Consider the following 20,048-nt stretch of genomic DNA (forward strand, 5'->3'; position numbering starts at 1 on the left):
GTCCCATAATAGGACGAGATGGCCTTGAAGCAGTGCTTCCAGATTTTCCATGGTGGTTTAGCTTCAATTGACTCATGCTTTCAACTATGGAAATACTGAAATCTCCACAAAAACTCCTTCTGAAAGATGTTAACGTTAATTTACTCATATATATATATATATATATATATATATATATATACTTTCTAGAAAATGATCAATGTTTATTGAAATAAACTGTTGTTCCAATCTAGTTCCATCATTTAATCATTATTGATTTCTTTGCACAAATAAGTATATACCCATATCAGAAGGAGAATTTTGAGGAGATTTTAGTAGTTTTATATAGTTGAAATCATAAGTCAATTGAACCTAGATCACCATGAAAAACCTGAAAACATTGAACAACCGTTTCGTCCTATTATAGAACTCTTCAACAATGCACATTCATGATCCCACCCTATACGAGATTCGAACTCAGAACCTATCAGTTTCTCACAAAAAATGGAAATACTGAAATCTCCACAAAAACTCCTTCTGAAAGATGTTAACGTTAATATACTTATATAATGAAGAATTAAAGTATATATTGATTCTTTGATAACCATAAATTGTCACCAATACAAAAAACAACAAACAAACACCAACTTATTGTACTTTAATATAAAATTAAAAAAAAGTAATTCATATCACCCCTCCCCTCTTTTTTTTCTTTCTTTATATAAAAAATGATTCACTTAGTGATTGGTTGACAAATTTTTGAAAAAAAAGTATCCAATTATATAAGTAAATAAGTAAAGTAAAACAACACAGAAAAGAAAAAAAACAAAAACTTATTCTTTTTTTTAAAATTATTCTATCGAATTCCCCTTTCTTTTCTTTTCTCTTTTTTCTTTTCTTTTTTTCTTTTAATTAAATCAATATCAGAAAAAAAAGAAAAAAAAGCGCAATTTTCAAATGGATATTTCCGTTTAAAAAAAATTTAAAAAATGTATCCATAAAGTTTTTCGTTTATTTTTTTTTAATGATTCAAATTCAATAATTATGAATGATAAACAACAAATAATCAATAAATCAAATAAAGCGGAATTATTTAATTTTAATGAAATATGTTTAAAAGAAAATAATCGGTAAGTTATTTATTGATTTTATTGATTATTTGATTACATAATCAGAAGGGGGTTTTGTGGAGATTTCAATATTTCTTTTCATAGTTGAAATCATGAGTCAATTAAAGCTAGACCACCTGGGTTCGAATCTCGTTCGCGAGTACGAGATCGTGGATGCGTTTCTGCTGAGGAGTCTCATAATAGGATGAAATGGCTGTCTACTGCTTCCAGGTTTTCCATGGTTGTCTAGTAGCTTCAATTGACTCATGATTTCAACTATGAAAAGTTACATAATCATTAAATCTGTTACTTGTCATGGTAGAATATAGATGAACTAGAAGTATTCTCTATTCCATGCAATTAGTTCCCTTTATGAATATAAATAAAGACAGAACAAATGTTGATGCAGAATAATAGGAATTCATTATATATCATGGTTTCTCATCAGCTGCTTACAACCAAATATTCTATTTAATGATTACGTAACCCACCCTATTCGTTTTTAATTCCATGACTCCTTCATTACGTCTAAAATGATCACTAGTGACTGACTTGAGTTCTAGTGAGAAGCAGTGACCAGTGGAGTTCAACCAAGTCTGTTGTAGAGATATTAACTCACTGAAGACAATTGGTGAACGGTTGCTCACCTTCGTGGATCAGTTGAAGTTAGACATTAACACCGTTGGATGGTAGCTCAGTGCTCTGGTGCGAGACTGGTAGGTGCTGGGTTCGAATCTTACGAGTGTGGAATCGTGGATGCACACTGCTGAAGAGTATCACAATAGGACAAAATGGCCATTTAGTGCTTCCAGGTTTTTGATGGTGGTCTATCTTCAATTGACTCATGATTTCAATTATGAAAATACATATGATCTTATCTGTCTTTGAACTTCACTCAATTATTACGCCACCCACCCTTTATACTTCCTTCATTCTAATACCTAATAACCTCTGACCTTTCCTTGCCCATATATATATATATATATATATATATATATATATATATATAGTTATCATTGATGGCCTTTTGTTATTCCAATCCTTTACATTCACTTATGTCAGCCGTTCCATCCTATTTATTACCCCAATGCTAAAACTCTAATGCATATTTGGTTGTAAGCAGCTGATGAGAAACGATGAAATATAATGAATTCATATTATTCTGCATCAATATTCGTTCTGTCTTTATTTATATTCTTTATTCAACTATATCATGGGTAATACTTTCCCAATTGTTATTTGTTTTTTTATGTCGGTTTCTAATTCATGACATAGTATGCTTGCATCTGCTGGGATCATCGGGTAAGTAATAGTGAGGTTAGATGCAGGGTATTAGGGAATGATAGTAAATAAGTTGATGGAGTTGTGAATTTTCATCAACTGAGATGGTTGTGCCACGTGTTATGTATGCTTGAACACTGATTACCATGACGCACTATGCTGACTGGTATTGCAGATGGTTGGAAGAAAGTTAGGGGTGGCCGAACCAAAACATGGTATCAGTGCTTGAAATCACTAACTTCTAGTCTGAGTCATGTTGGTAGATGCAGGCTACTTGGTTGGGGTCCAGGTGACCATCACAACTAATGGTTGGATATTCCGGGTTATATGGTCCAGAATCGGTCACAATTCCGTGGGTGTATAAACTCTTTATCTTCCCTTAAACGGTGAGATTAAAATTACTTTATATCTTTCTTCCTGTACTATAGCCTTATATACAATCTTTCTTTTATATATTACCACCATTAAATTAACTACTTCTATGAATTCGGTGTTCATCTTTTTGGGCTAACGAGGTATGGCAACTTGGACCCATGCATATATGTGCTTAGTCTTACGTTGTAGATGACCGAATGACATGACAAAGTGTGTTCTTTAGCCTTTCTCTATTCTACTTCCATTCACACTCGTGATACAGTTTGGTGATTTATCTAATATATGTCCTGTTTACCTCCAACGTCTTTTACTAATATGCTCTTCAAATGGAAGCTGGTTTGTCCTCTCCCACAGTAAGCTATTGCTGATGGTATCCATCCAATGGATATTGAATATCTTGCGTAAACAACTATTTACAAATACTTGTACCTTTTTGGTGATAGTTGTAGTAGTTCTCCATGTTTTAGCTCCGTACAGTGTACTTTAAGCAAAATAAGGTTAGACATTAACACTACTGGATGCCGGCTCAGTGGTCTATCGGTTAAGTGATCTAGCGAGAGGCTGATAGGTCCTGGGTTCCAATCTCATCAGGCGGGATCATGGATGTGCACTGCTGAAGAGCACCACAATAGGACGAAATGGCCATCCAGTGCTTCCAGGTTTTTGATGGTGGTCTAGCTTCAATTGACTCATGATCTTAACTATATAACACTACATTGCCTAATTATTCCTGACCACTCTTTAAGCTTAAGCTATTCAAGTTTAGAATACTATCCTAGGACATAAATAGGGACTATTAACCTGACCACTAGAATATTTGAATCTACTGTATTTCGATGTAGATTTGTTGATAATCATCAGTTCCTTATGATAAGACAATCAATTCGAGTTTCTTTTGCCTTTGTTCATCAGTTCTGTAATCAGAACAGTTTAAGTCAGTATTGAGGCTCTTCAATTACTGTAATCATTTACATTAATCATTTACATGATGCAAAACGTTATCATGATTTGAATCAAAAGGTAAAACATTCCAACTGAGGTGAAAAGAAGACGGTATCTTAGTATCTCGTTGACAAAAAAGATATTCTTATTTTCATAGTTGAAAGCGTAATTCAATTGAAGCTAAACCACCATGGAAAACCTGAAAACACTGCACGGCCGTTTCGTCCTATTGTGGAACTCCTCAGTAGTGCGCATCCATGATCCCGCCTCACGAGTGAGATTCAAACCCAGGACCTACAGTCTCGCGCTAGAGCACTTAACCGATAGACCACTGAGCCAGCCGGCATCCAACGGTGTTAATGTCTAACCTAAACCAATCCACGAAATTACGCGACCATCTTCCATTGTACTGAGGTAGATACCTGTCTCTACTTGATATGGACTAGCTCCACTGGTCATGACTTCTCACTAGAACTCCAGGAATTACCTCATGGAGCCAGTCACTAGTGAGCATATAATCATTATCAGAAGGGGTTTTGACTTGCGTTTGACTTGCAGAAACTTTTTAAAGCATGGTAAACTTAGTAACAAGGTAAGTAATAATCTCATCAGAGTCTGGTATATAATTCAACAATTTTGGAGAACTCTGAGATTCTTGTAGTTCTAAATTTTCTTCTGGCTTCCGAGGAACTTATCGAGGAATTGTAAAGAGACTATAACATATTTGTACTTGTGTGGTTAGTGCCTGACTCATTTTGAGTAACGAATGAGAAATAACGTTTTGCGTTTCATTTGTAGTGAATCTCACTTCATTGCATTTAAGCTCTTAACCTTCAACTCATCATTTCTACTTAATCAAAACATAGTCAAGTGTATTCAACAATAACATTCTACAGTATGGGGTTGTAGAGATGGTTGAGGTTTTGATTGAGTTCATAAATCGATGGATATTAGACCAACATTGAAAACCTGGAAACACTGTACAGCTGTTTTGTTTTAGTGATAAGCTGTGACCAGTGGAGCTAATCAGTGTTGAATAGAAACAGGTATCTATCTCGGACACTGGAAGATGGTCCCGCGATTTCGTGGATTGCTTGAAGTTAAATATTATTACCGTTGGATGCCGGCTTAGTGGTCTAGAAGTAAAGTGTTCGCTTGCGAGATCAAAGGTCCTGCATCCGAATTTCCCGGGCATATTCGTGGATGAGCATTGCTGAGGAGTCTCATAATAGGACAAAACGGCCATCCAGTGCTCTCATGTTTTCAATGATTGTCTAACATTGATCGATCTATGATCTCAATCAATAACATTTAATACAATGAGGTACCACAGTTAAACTTTAACAAATCTGTCGTTAAGTTTTAAGCGGAGTCAGATGACATAAGTAACGTGATAAGTAAGTTTAAATTTCGATATCCTTCTGAAATGTCTTGTGTCAAAGCGTAATTTATTCTATAAACAACTCACTGTTAAGGCGTTCAACCAAAACCTTTGGCAGAAAACGTTTGAATGTTTAATTTAGTATAACTCTAATGGTTGATATAGATGTATAATGTTAAGTAGGTTTCATACATAAAGCTATTTCGTAAGGCACAGACTTTTAGTAAATTTCTGACTAAATGATATGTGAAACTAAGCAAAGATGGATAGTGGCTAGCAGTGGAATCCAGTTTGACGCGCGTTTCGTCCTATTTGGGATTAATCAGCTGGATGTAGCTGCATCTCAGAGTTGATGTTTACTGTGGGACTCGAACCCAGTAACTTTCGCTTCAAACGCCATCGCGTTATCCACTCAGCTACTGAGTCCTGATAGCCAATTAGAGACTGACCAGTTGCAGTCCTAAGCATCAATGGGAAGATTCAAACAATCAATACTAAGTGAATTAGGTGGGTTCTGTTGACTGTTATTTTGTGTTCTTTTGGAGCTCTTGGTCAACCAGCTGATGTGATATCAATTTGCATTGAATTTCAAGAGGTTGATCAATGGTACCTGATGTATAATTAATCATCAGTTATGATTTATACGCAACAATGTTAGTTGGCTGTGAATTTTCCTCAGAAGATATCTTTTTGTCTGGACTTAGTACTCATTTGTACAGGTTTCTATTATTCCGTATTCAGTATTCATAATCAACCTTAATTGGCATCTGTTCATCCTTAGTGAATTAACTTGACGTGGACCTTTGTTACATGTTTTAGTACATTTAGCTCGTGATTAGCTAGAATATCCAGGTTATTCACTTATTTGTGTTGAATGCTTTCGCTGTATTTCGTGCTTCTCTTGAGATGTAATGGTCTTCATAATCCAGTCAAAAACCAGAATCGCAGAAGGTGAGAGTCGGCAGCTTTATCTAAGATCAGTCTTTAGTTGGAATGGATTTGCGAGCTGCCCCATATGCATTACATTACAATTTAGTTAGGACTAGGAATTCTTTATCACGGTGTTGAGCTTCTCAAGTATTCTGTAGTGTTGAAGGGGATGTTTGACAATGGCCGAATCTTTCATTCGGTTCAGCAATATCCCAATCTTTTGATACTCGTTATCGCTGCCAAATATTTATGAAGAGGATGTGAAAAGTCTTTTCTTCGCCTCTACGCCTGAATACATTGTTTCAGCTGGTATTTTGTCTGGTCTTGTTGCTCTCCCACTCTTGATTTGTTTGATGACCCCGCCAATTTCCTCCATTGTTAGTTGGGCCACACCCGTAGAGGGGTCTGTGTGTAATGCTTCAGTGTCTCGTCCGTTCGGGGATGCTGATCTGTTCAAGAGCTTACAAAGGGCTCTACCCACCTGTTTCTCTGTTCTTTAATCTTAGTGACTGGTTTGTCCTCTCTGTCCTTGATTGATTGCTCTGGTTTACTATATTTCCCTGCCAGCGTCTTCACCATAATGTATATTTTTCTTATATTTCCTTTTCTTGTAGCGTTTTCTGATTCCTTTGTTAGGCCTTCCACATATTTCCTCGTGTCAGTTCTAATGCTCCTCTTCACCCACTTGTTTACTTCTGTGTTTTCGACTTATGCCTTGACTTTCTCTGCTCCTGTTGGGATGTTATTGATTAGTGTCTTCTTGTTCTGCCATTCCTGAATCTTGGTCACATTATTAACAAAAATATACTCCTAATCCTGGTGCTACTTGCGCCCCAGCGCCTCCTGCGTTTTTTCCTTTGATTTCTGTACGGTTGTTGTACTTCCCTTTTTCGCTTTCTTTTGGTAGATTTCATAAAATTTGAAACTTGTTGATGATAGCCATGTAAAACTCGCAGAGCTTCTTGACATCTAGGACGATGGTTGTATTGAAATTTTATGGTGATGCTCAACCAATTGTCTAACAAATCTCTAGCCTTAGTTGTAGCTTGAGTACCACGAGGTAGTGGTCTGAAACCATATCTGTTTCCGTCCTTGTCATTACGTCTTTTATGAGCTCTTTTAGTTTTTTGTTGATGCGGATGTGATCGATGTGGTTCTCTATAGCGTGGTCCGATGAAATCTGTTCTGTTTTATGTATGTGTTTGTGGTGAAAAATGTGACTACCTATAATCATGTTTTTGAAGTACATGAATTTATCATTTCCTCATCATTTTCTCTTCTTTCTTCAAGTCGATATCATCTCATGATGTCTTCGCATCCAGTGTTGTCTTTCCCGACATTGACGTTTAGGTCCTAGATCAGGTTGGTTAGGTCTGAGCATTTTTCTGGGATGGACTACAGCTTCTCATAAAATTGATTTTTATCATCTTTGATTATATCATTGGTGGATGCTTAGCAATCTATGATATTGATTTCAATCACTCTTTGCTGTGTTTTGAGAGATATTTGATGTTCTTTGGTCCATAAGTTATCTGTCTTTCAAGTTCATTTCGTGGTTATTTTGAAAAGCATCAGTGTTAATATGTATAGGGTGGAAATTTTCCCCTTGATAACTAGGGTATTACAGCACCCTCTGAAGTTAGTCTTTCTTTGTTTAGATTGTGCACGATGGGTTAAATATATTCCCAGCATCACAAGATTATACATTTTTATTTCCGCCTTAATTTGTATGACCTACTCTGTCTTTCATATTGTCTGGATATTTCACTGACGTTTACCAATTTTTGTTTTTGCTGTTAGATTAAGATTTGGTCATGCCCCTCTCGAAGAATCTTCGCTTTCATAATGTTGCGTCATAATCCTTTAATAGTAAAGATTCTTGAGCTCCCTCAGGAAATTTTAAATAGATCAATCGGTTTATTTTCTCTAAGAAAATTTTCCTTGGGATTCCTTTTTATGAGCTAGAGTTTTTAAACCTACATCCAACCCTCTTTAACTTGGCTTGGGGCTGAAAATAATTCTAGGATGCTCCAGGAGGAGTTAATATCCAACTTACAAGTTCTGGATAGGACTAAATGGGCATCTTTAACTCCTTCGTAGGAGAAAATCCAAATACTCTTTGGAAATAATTAAGGAGAAAACCCACTCAGTTGCACAGTTACCTATATTACCACTAAAGTATTTAGATCGAAAACTAAGCACTAGAGGTATAAATGAAACACATTAGTGGACCTTGAAATAGTAACAGTAGTGGTTTTTGTCGAGATTTTAGTAATTTAATAGTTGAATTCATGAGTCAATTAAATCTAAACCATCATAGAAAACCTAGAAACATTGGACGGTCCATACTAGGACGAAACAGCCAACCAGTGCTTTCAGGATTTCCATGGTGGTCGAGCTTTAATTAACTCATGAATTCAACTTTTAAACAGTACCTTATATATTATTGTTCTTTAATTAATATCAGAAGAGGTTTTGTGGATATTATAGTAATTTTAGTAGTTGAGATAATAAATCCATTGAAGCTAGACAACCATGAAAAACCTGGAAGCACTGGACGGCCGTTTCTTCCTATTGTGTGACTCCTCAGCAGTGCCCATCCACTACTTCGCGTCACGAGATTCGAACCCAGCACCTATCGGTCTCACGCGCGAACGCTTAACATCTAGACCACTGAAATGGCATCCAACGGTGTTAATGTCTAACTTCAACTAATCCATGAAATTGAGGGACACATCCACTATTGTCTTCAGTGAATTACTATCTCACAACAGACTCGGTTTTACTTCACTGCTTCACTGCTTCCGAATGTTAACTTTACAGTTAAGTATTTGAATAAGATGAGTTTTTCTAAACAAAAAAATTCTTTTTGTTTTAAACATTGAACATTATAGATTAAGACGCTTACATCATTGTCCTAAATTGAAATTAAGTCATCAATTAATGAAATCAGCACAATATCATTCAGAATATTTACAAAAACAACGTCAACTACAACAGATTGGTGATTTGGTATGTGGTCAAAATATGGCCTTAATTATTGGTCAACAAAATTATCAAGTTGCAGGTAACCTTCTTTTTGTTGTTGTTGTTGTAAAAGTTTTTGTTTGTTTTCTTTTTAACATTTTCCTACGGTAAATAGCCTATTCTGGAGGAATACAATGAACATCTCAGAATGAATTGGACGATTTGACCTGGTCCTCCTATCCCATACACATCAATAAATGCAGATGAAGACAACTAGTGTAGCAGCAGTATCTGTATCAATAGGCCTCAACATATACAAAGGAAAAAGCAAGATCCTTAAATACAACATGGAGAACACTATTCCGAATACACTTGATGGTGCAACTTTGGAAAATGTAGAATCTTTCACGTATCGATGAACGAGGAAGACCTGATGCAGATGTAAAGGTAAGGATTGGTAAAGCAAAGGCTGCATTCCTACAATTGAAGAATATATGGAACTCAAAATAATTGTCAACCAATATCAAATTCACAATCTTCGATACAAACGTCAAGACAGTTTTTTCTATAGTACGGTGCTGAAACGTGGAGAACTACTAAAACTATCTTCAAAAAGGTAAGAGTATTTATAAGTAGTTGTCTACACATGATACTCAATATCCTGCGTATGGATGCAATCAGCAACAGCCTACTGAGAGAAAACAATCCAACTTCCAGCTGAAGAGGAAATTAGGAAGAGACATTGGAAGAGGATAGGATACACGTTGAGGAAATCATCAAACTGCATCACAAGGCAATCGTTAACTTGTAATCCTGAAGGAAGGCAATGCGCATCCACAACCCTGTTCTCGGTATTTGAATCAAGTACCACGCAAGAGGGGTCATGGATGATCCTCCTGATGAGTCCTGTATTAGAACAAAACAGTTATCCAGTGTTTCCAGGTTTTCCACAGTGATCTAGCTTCAATTGACTCATGAATTCAACTAGTAACTTGTTAAAATTCCCACAAAACTTTCTTTCCGGTAATTATTCTAAATTGTTTATGTCTTAATAAACGTCATCTATCAAACAGTTTTAAATTAAAGATCAGAAAGGGACTCATAGTTGAAATCATGAGCCAGTTGAAGCTAGATAATAGGTGAACGGTTGCTCAAAATCGTGGATTGGTTGAAGTTAGACATTAACACCGTTGGATGAAGGCTCAGTGGTCTATTAGTTGAGTGATCTGGCGCGAGACTGGTAGGTTCTGTGTTCGAATCTCGCTCGCGAGATGGGATTGTGGATGCGCACTGCTGAGGAGTCCCACAATGGGACGAAACGGTTGTCCAATGCTTCCAGGTTTTCCATGGTGGTCTAGTTTTAAATTAATCGGTTTAAGTAATTATGTATTGTATTATAATAACTGTAAATTTGATTGATGTAAAAGTTACTGAATGAGAAGTTTTTTGATAAATCCAAATAACATCATATGTGAGTACTATAGTACTTGATAAAATGACCTTGAAAAATAAAAAAACTTTTGTCATTGATAAAGTACTTTAAAGTATAGATTTAATCATTGAATATTGACAGTTTTACTGTCAATGATTCAGATACTTCTACTTCTTTTAGTTTTGAATGTGAGTGGAAAACAAAATATACTTCGTAAGGATGTGATAGGAACAAGATGGGAGTTCTAACCAGCTTATAGTACCTTTTTATTTATTTATTTATTTATACACATAAATATTGGTACAAGGAAGCACCAGATACATATGCGCCACACAAATCTCACTCGATCTGTGTGAGGGCTGTGATACTGCATAGGTGTCCAATCTGCAGCAGGTGGTTTCCTTAGAGGACCACACCCGTAGCCTACGACCTAAAGGTCTGATCCACAAGGTAGTGGAGCATTGTGAGGAGATGCAGTCCCATGGTAGCCGTTGACCAACGATTGATTCATACGCCATTTGTTCCCTCAGGATACTGGAGCCCATGTGCACCATTGGTTTGGAATCAGGGTATTTCAACTTCCCTAGGTGGACTTTCCGTTTCCATCAACCCGGGTAAAGCGCCGAACATTCGCTTTTCGTCCTCTCGACTTCGTAAACAACACCCTTGGTGCGAGAAGGCACTGAGTAGTACTTCCCTGACAGAGGCCATATACACGTGGCCATGTGAGAGCATTTCGAGAAGGAGGGTGGCCCCTCCTCACTCTCGTCCGTACCAGGGCATTTGGTAGCTTATAGTAACTACCTTCTGAGGTTACCTTATTTTTTTCATCATACTGTTATATTCTGCTATTTCTTGTTCATACTTTCATTCAGTTCTATATTTACTTGGAATGTACGTGCTGATCCACTCCCAATTTCCTATTAAAATTATCACATTGAAAACTTTAGAACTGATATGTTGTTATAGATCTTACTTTGGAAACAAAAGATTACACTTTGATGATGTATACTTCAGCTTATTCATCTTCATAATGTATATTCAAAGAGAACATCTTAAATTTGAATTCAAATTGAGTAAGGGGGAATCAAAGATCTTTTACATTCAGTTGACGAGGGTCAAATTGGACGAAATATACCTTTTGAATTCAACTATCAGCTACCACGCTTATGACTAAATAGCAGTTTTGAGGTTATTCTCTCATGATATACATTTGTGAAAAAAGATTAATTAATTGAAATCCTTACTTACTTACGCCTGTTACTGTCAATGGAGCATAGGCCGCCGACCAACATTCTCCAACACACTCTGTTCTGGGGCTTTCATTCTAGTTCTATCCAATTGTTGTTCATTCTTCTCATATCTGTTTCCATTTTCGACGTAATGTGTTCTCTGGTATTCCTTTTTTCTTTTGACCTTCAAGATTCCATGTGAAGGTTTGCCTTGTCATGCAGTTGGGTGCTTTCCTCAATGTGTATCCTATCCACTTCCAGTGCCTCTTCTTGATTCCTTCCTCCACTGGAATCTGGTTTGTTGTCTCCCACAATAGATTGTTGCTGATAGTGTCTGGCCAGCGGATTCGAAGTATTTTGCGTAGACATTTGTCGATAAACACTTGTATCTTCTGAACGATGGCTTTCGTAGTTCTCCAAGTTTCCGCCCCATATAGTAGAACTGTCTTGACGTTTGTATTAAAATTTATGACTTTAGTGTTGGTTGACAATTGTTTTGAGCTTCAGATATTTTTCAGTTGTAAATATGCTGCTCTTGCTTTGTTGATCCGCGTCTTCACTTCTGCATCATATCCACCGTGTTCATCAATAATACTGGCCAGATATGTAAAGATTTTTACATCCTCAAATGAATAACGCTCACCAGGAAAAGTCATTCATACGATAACAGTTTGTATAATTTGATTAATTCATTAAAGATCAGAAGGGGTTTTGTGGAGAATTTAGTATTTTCATAGTTGAAATCATGAGTCAATTGAAGCTAGACCAACATGGAAAACCTGGAAGCACTGGACGGCCGTTTTGTCCTATTGTGGGACTCCTCAGGAGTGTGCATCCACGATCCCGCCTCGCGAGCGAGATTCGAACTCAAGACCTACCAGTCTCGCGCCGGAGCACTTAACCGATAGACCACTGAGCCTTCATCCAACGGTGTTAATGTCTAACTTCAACCAATCCACGATTTTGAGCAACCGTTCACCAATTGTCTTCAGTGAGTTGATATCTCTGCAACAGACTTGGTTGAACTCCATTGGTCACTGCTTCCCACTAGAACTCAAGGAGATATCTCTTGAAGTCAGTCACTAGTGAGCATATGATTATAGATGGATGCGCACTGCTGAGGAGTCCCAAAATAGGACGAAACATCTGTCCAGTGCTTTCAGGTTTTCAAAGGTGGTCTAGCTTCAAGTGACTCACGCTTTCAACTATGAAAATAATTCATTAAAGTACAAAAGATACTTATCATGTTACAGACTTCATAGATCTGAATTTCTTTGCCAAAACATATAAGAAGTATCTGATAGATAACTGCTAAAGTATTCCTTTGTAATACAAAAACATTTTCAGGACTTAATGCGATACAAGCATGGTATAAACAATCAGAAAATTATGACTATAATGAAGATAATCAAGAAAGTAAAGGTAAGTTATTGTTGTAAATTCACTTGATATTGGCTAACATTGGAATCCAGTTTGACGCGCGTTTCGTTCTATTTGAGACTTTTCAGTTGGATGTACCTGCATCTCAGAGTTGATATTTACTCTGAGACTCGAACCCAGTACCATTCGCTTCAAACACTTAGCTACTGAGTCTTGATTTTGGTATTGTTTGCTTATATCTTCCCATTGTTGTTTAGAACTGGAATTGATCGGTATCTTGTTGGCGTTTTTGTATACTGTGCGAACTGTTTTGACATTGCCTGAAGTCCCAAGTACGAAGAAATGCTCTCTTCCTGGATTCTCTTGCCAGTCATCATCAGTCTTCGATCATAAAGTTATTGTTCTGTTTTACTCTTACTACTTATAAGTATGTGAAAATATCTCATCAATTTAATTCTATATTTTAGTGTTTTAAAAATGATTTCAATAGTTGAGATTATGAGTCAATTGAAGCTAAACCACCATTGAAAATCTGGAAGCACTGGACGCGCATTTCGTCCTATTTAAGACTCGTCAGCTGGATGTACCTGCATCTCAGAGTTGATGTTCACTCTGATACTCAAACCCAGTACCTTTTGCATTAAACGCCATCGTGTTATCCACTCGGCCACTGAGTCCTGTTAGTCACTTGCTTGTGCGATGGGGTGAGGTTTAAATTCATTTAGTGTTGTTTGTTTGAATCTTCTCATCGTTGTGTTAGAACTGCAACTGGTCAGTACATCTTTGCTTACAATGCTTGTGAATTAAGGCTATATCGAGGCCAAACGCACAGTATGGGCATATGCCAATTAGAGACTGACCAGTTGCAGTCCTAACAAATCGATGGGAAGATTCAAGCAAACAATACTAAATGAATTTATACAGTAAATACTTCATTTCCGAAATGTTAATCGATCGTCTCAAACTTGAATGTTCTTTTTGTAAATATCAGTCAATCATTTCAGACTTCATTGTTCCTTCATTTCCACATCAATCATCCTTTGTTCTCGTTCTCTTTTCTTTGATCTTCTACCAGGAGTAAATCTAACACACAAATCATGATTTGATCAAAAGATATTGAATCCAACCAGTAGCTACTTTACATAGAATTACCCACTGTGACTTTGAATGTTTGGTTAAAAATTGCATTTCGTTAACGTGGGGACCAGAACGAAGGGCTGGGAAGCTACCCGGTTGCCCAAACCGAAGCAGGCGGTTTTCTTACGAGGCCACACCTTGAGCCTCCGACCTAAAGGTCTAATCCACAAAACAGTGGAGAAACGTAAAGAGATGTAGTACCATGGTAACCAGTGACCAATAATTGATTCATAGTCATTTGTTCCTTAAGGATTCTGGAGCCTATGAACATCATTAGTTTGGAATCAGGATTTTCCAACTCCCCTAGGTGGATCCTCCGTGTCCACTAATCCGGTTACAGAGCTGGACATTCGCTTTTCGACCTCTCACTTTCGTAAACAACACCCCAGTGGTGAGAAGGCGGCGAGTAAGACTTTTGTGGTAGTGGCTGTATATGCGTGGCCATGTGAGAGCATTTTTCGAATGAGAGTTGACTCTCCCCACCCTCGGCCATATTAGAGCATTCAGGGACTTGGTCATAATGGAAATGAAGGACCATTTCCTAAATAAAATTCTCTTGGAAAAACTAGAAAACTAGATTGTTATGATTTTGATAAGAAGGAAGTAAATGGATTGTTTTGGTGCACAACATATAGTTGAATTGATGAATTCAATGAAGATTTCACAAGTCATTAAATTTAAGATACTATGCCAATAACTTATTGTAATAATTTTTAAAAAATGTTTCGTCGCACTATTATGTGTTCTCTTCACAACTGACTGATCACTGGGTGGTGATCATTGTTATGCGTGTCAAGTCCTTCTTAGTGCAGATCGACCAAGTTGCAATGTGACCATTAATCTAGGTGACTCGATACTGCGTGCACTATGTTGAGATAAGATGATGGTTGGAGGTAGTTATATTCATTTCTAATCTATGATCTGTGAAATATATAGTTAAGATCATGATATCATCATATGCTTACTAGTGACTGGCTCCATGAGGTAATTCCTGGAGTTCTAGTGAGAAGTTGTGACCAGTGGAGCTAATCCATGTCAGGTAAAGACAGGTATCTACCTCAGTACAATGGAAGATGGTCGCGTAATTTCGTGGATTGGTTTAGGTTAGACATTAACACCGTTGGATGCCGGCTGGCTCAGTGGTCTATCGGTTAAGTGCTCTAGCGCGAGACTGGTAGGTCCTGGGTTCGAATCTCGCTCGCGAGTGCGGGATCGTAGACGAGCACTGCTGAAGAGTCCCATAATGGGACGAAACGGCCGTGCAGTGTTTTCAGGTTTTCCATGTTGGTCTAGCTTCAATTGACTCATGATCTTAACCATATAAACTTACTAAAGTCCCCACAAAACCCTCTTGTGACCATGATCTGTGAGTTCTAGAGAGTGAAAATAAAAGAACAATTATTCTAATCCATTTTTTGTTACAGGTTATTTTACTCAAATGATTTGGAAGAAAACAAAAAAAGTCGGATTTGGTTTTACTAAATCTGATGTTGGGAATACAATTTTTGTAGTTGGACATTATTTACCAGCTGGTAATAAAATTACAGAATATCAAGAGAATGTTCTACCAAGAATTGAAGGTAAGCTATTAGAAATATGAAATCATATTTCAGTATAGTGATTAGATTAGATTAATTACTGATATGATTTTTTATTGTAGTCGGGGGAATAGAGAGTGTGAGGAATTCTCAGATACTGTTCCATTCATTGAACCTTATTGATTGTTTACTTATAATTCTACGAAAGTTCAAAATGTTTTTGGATGCTAAAGACGATAATTGAAAAGTGATTTGCATGACTTGTTTCGAAGACATAATGCCTGTTGAAATACTGAAGTTATAAATTACAGAAGGGATTTTGTGGGTATTATAGCAGTTCCAATAGTTGAGATCATGAATCAATTGAAGCTTGACCACCATGAAAAACCTGGAAGCAATGGATGGCCATTTCTTCCTATTGTGGCACTCCTCAGCACTGCGCATCCACGATCCAACCTGGAATCTTTGAAGTATCTGGGTAGTATCATCGATGAACAATTAGAATCTGATGCAGATGTAAAGAAGAGGATTAGAAACGAAAGGAGAGCTTTTCTACAGTTGAAGAACGTGTGGAACTCAAAACAACTGTCAATCAATATCAAATTCACAATCTTCAATGCAACCTCAAGACAGTTAGTTCTATAGTACGGAGATGAAACGTGAAGAACTACTACAACAATCGTCAAGAAAGTACAAGTATTTATAAATAGTTGTCTACGCAAGATACTGAACATCCATTGACCGGATACCATCAACAACAGACTTTTGTGAGAGAGGACGAACAAGCTTCCAGATGAAGAGGAAATTAAGAAAGGAGGTGGAAGTGGATAGGGCATACATTGAGGAAATCATCAAACTGCATCACGAGACTAGTCCTAACTTGGAATCTTGAAGGAAAGCGGAAAAGAGGAAGGTCAAAGAACACATTATGTCGAGAAATAGAAGCAGATATAAAAAAGGACGGATAGTAACTGGAAAGAAGTTGGAAGTAATGCCTGTGACAAGGTTGGATGGAGAATGCTGGTGGGCAGCCTAAACTCCTCCAAGAGGGTTAACTGGAGGAAGTAAGTGAGTAAGTACCTAGCTATCCTAATCCAATGTGTACTTAAGATCATTCAGATAACAATTCACTGAAAAATTGAAATGCAGATTACAGAAGGGAGCACGCGCTTGGTAAATGCTCATCCTGTGGTAAATTTCACTCGCGTAATTATTATTTTTTGACATGCCAAATGCTCTAAGTGTAGTAAAATTGGACACACTAAATATGCCTGTGGATCTACTGTTAGTTTTCCCACTAGTGATGATAAACCATGTAGTTCCTATTTCATTAAGCTGGGTATTTCTAACGATTATTTATCTTCATCCACGGTTTTGCAAGGTAAAGTCCATGTTCAGAAGCAATTATATACCCCTCTTGGTTCATTCCATGACTTTACTATTAACACAAGCAATATAGGGTCACATCTCATTACAGAATTACATGAAGCCTTATTAACCTTGCATAACTCTGAAATGTAATTCTAACCAAAACAAGTTTATATCTCATGTAAGTTTTACCGAGAAAGCTAAGGGGACTCCTATTCAGATACTGGTTGGGGCAACACAATGAATGGAAGTGCATCAAATGGAAGTTAGAATAATTGTGAGACAAACGTTTCTAGTAAATCAACTTAGCAAGCGTCTCATATTAGCTCACCAAGTATCAGTTTTCCTAATGATTCACATATTTCTGATGAAATTTCCTATAAAAATGAGAAAAATATGTTGAATAAAGCAAATAATGATTGGAGATCCAATGCAGTTTTGATAAATGTTGATTCATCTAATGACCCATTATTCTCCAGTGATATCCATTGTGGTCGCACTTTTTCGATTGCGCTCAATTCCAGGGAGACTGAACAAGAATTCAGATACTTCCATTGAACCACGGCAACAGTATGATGGAGGGTTGGACCAGTGGGTTTCAAGTGACCAAGGAAGTTAAAAAAAGAGGAAAGCAAACATGACACTTAGGGATTCCAAGAAAATAGAATGTACTATACCACCAAGTTTTCAAACGAAAATACATTCCTTCATCCTTTAAAATCTCATTTAAACACTCTAACGTATACGAACTGAAACTTCCAATTTGCCTCAGGTGTAAACCCACCAATTTAATGGTAATCTGCAAGTGCCCATCCCAAGCACAAGGGTTTATGGTGTTCCGGAAGTTTGTAGGCTAATTACGCCTGCGAATCTGGATCACAGCTACAATGAGTGGCTTTGATTTGTCTGGTAATGCCCCTAGTTCACAGAATTTATTTCTTAGATTAGGAGCACTTGCATATAAAACTCCTAGTGAGAACGACCTATTCATATAGGCCTTGGTAGCATCCGCTCCTAAGACCTGACTATTTGAAAACCCACAATCCAAGGAGAATATTTCAGAAGAATCAAACCCTGATGATTTCATATCAAATGCTATTTGTCATCATAACGTGTTTGTTTCTGGTGGGAAACTTGGTCAGTGTGAAGCACAAGTTCGGACTGAATTCAAACCAAAATACAGTTCAGATGATCTCATATCGAATGTGGTTTATCCTTACCATGAAGTCACTTTCAATGGATCCTCTAGTCAATGTGAGAAATATGTTTTAAATAAAACTATACTATTTATAGCTTGAGGAAATGAAGATCCAACATTATTTTGTGAAGGTGGACAGTGTTTGAATTCTAGATGACAAGGATATAGGGATACACAACTGATATGCAATCAAATACAATTTCAGAACCCAGGTGGATCGGTTCAAGTTTCGATTGTTAGTTATAATATTAATGAGTATATTCTAAATCATACAATGTCTACATCCAATACACATTCGGTCAGATACATGATGAACCTGAGGAAACGAAGTACAATCGATTGCAGAATTTTGGATTCCCGTTTAATCTCTATTGGTTGTGGTATTTTGTATGAACTAATGATTCTTTAGTGACTGATGTTCTGTTGATTACGAATTCCAAATATGACTCATTCATTTGTGCTTATCCATTACTACCTACCGTAAATTGCTTTATTTCAAGAACTATAAGCACATTAATTCAATTACTTCAACTTCGTATAAATACGAATAAATACTGTTTGATTCTATTAACATCTAACATCCACAAAAATAGAAGATATATGCAAGTTGTATTTATTATTTTATTTATTTATTTATTTTAACACATAAATATTGGTACAAAGGGGAACCAGATATATATGCGCCTCACAAATCTCATATCACATGTGTGAGGGCTACGATTCTGCCTGGATGCCCAGACCGAAGCACGTGATTCTCTTAGGGGGCCACACCACGAGCCTTTGACCTGAAGGTCTAATCCATAAGGCAGTGAAGCATCGTAAAACGATACCGTCCCATGGTAGCCTGTGACCAACGATTGATTCATACGCCATTTGTTCCATCAGGATACTGAAGCCCATGTGCACCATTGGTTTGGAATGAGGGTTTTCCAACTCCCTTAGGTGGACCCTCCGTGTCCACCAACCTGGTTAAAGCGCTTTTCGTCCTCTCAATTTTGTAAACAGCACCCAAGTGGCGAGAAGGCAATGAGTAGGACTTTTGTGGCAGTGGTTGTATATGCGTGGCCATGTGAGAGCATTTCGAGAGGGAGAGCGGGCTGTCCCCACTCTCGGCCGTACCTGAGCATTTAGAGGGAACCTAGAAAACATAATAAGTTCATCAAATTTAAGATTGATCCAGTTCAATCCTGATTGTCATGTAAACTAATAAGTAAATTTTTGACTGATACTAACAAACTACATACTATGTTAAGGTCTTACTTTCATAATTTTTACCTATAACATGAATTAAATGCTTTATTTCAGGAGATCATGAAACGAGCAACGAAGATAACTGTTCAAATAGTCCCGATAAAAATCCCAAACAACATCGAAATTCCTGTTCAAACAGCCAGTGTGTCATAATTTAATACATGTGAATATTGACCGCCAAAATTTTCAACATATGAGTAACATTAAACCAAAATAAGCCTGAATGAATATTCAAAACGTTCTAGAGGTGCACCATTCCATTATCGTTCATTATTCATGCGTGGTTGACAATTTTTTTTTCAAATTTGTAACAATAAATAATTGAAGTCTTTTTAAGAAGTGTCTACAATATGATATATATCGTAGATGTATTTTTTGCTGGTCCAAAGGAATCTTCATCACTACTGATTGCTGCACCAAACAGAATAAAAATTAGGGTCAGATGATCTCGAGGAGGATACCATATTTTTTAATTCACTTACTTGGAATTTGGTTATTTTTGACATGAATTAACTGCGAATTGGTGATGTGATGACATTTATAACAAG

At 37.0% G+C, this 20,048-nt stretch overlaps 1 protein-coding gene across 1 annotated transcript; it reads left to right on the top strand.

Annotated features, from left to right (window-relative positions):
• Window positions 1–15,583: 15,583 nt before the first annotated feature.
• Window positions 15,584–19,658, top strand: Smp_200460 (uncharacterized protein; the record flags this gene model as incomplete). The annotated part of the gene is made up of 2 exons (XM_018792913.1): window positions 15,584–15,725; window positions 19,555–19,658. The coding sequence occupies 2 exons, from the start codon at window positions 15,584–15,586 to the stop codon at window positions 19,656–19,658; spliced, it is 246 nt and encodes an 81-aa protein (XP_018647478.1).
• Window positions 19,659–20,048: the final 390 nt, after the last annotated feature.

This window comes from Schistosoma mansoni, chromosome 1, assembly GCF_000237925.1.
Source record: "Schistosoma mansoni strain Puerto Rico chromosome 1, complete genome".
NCBI lineage: Eukaryota > Metazoa > Platyhelminthes > Trematoda > Strigeidida > Schistosomatidae > Schistosoma > Schistosoma mansoni.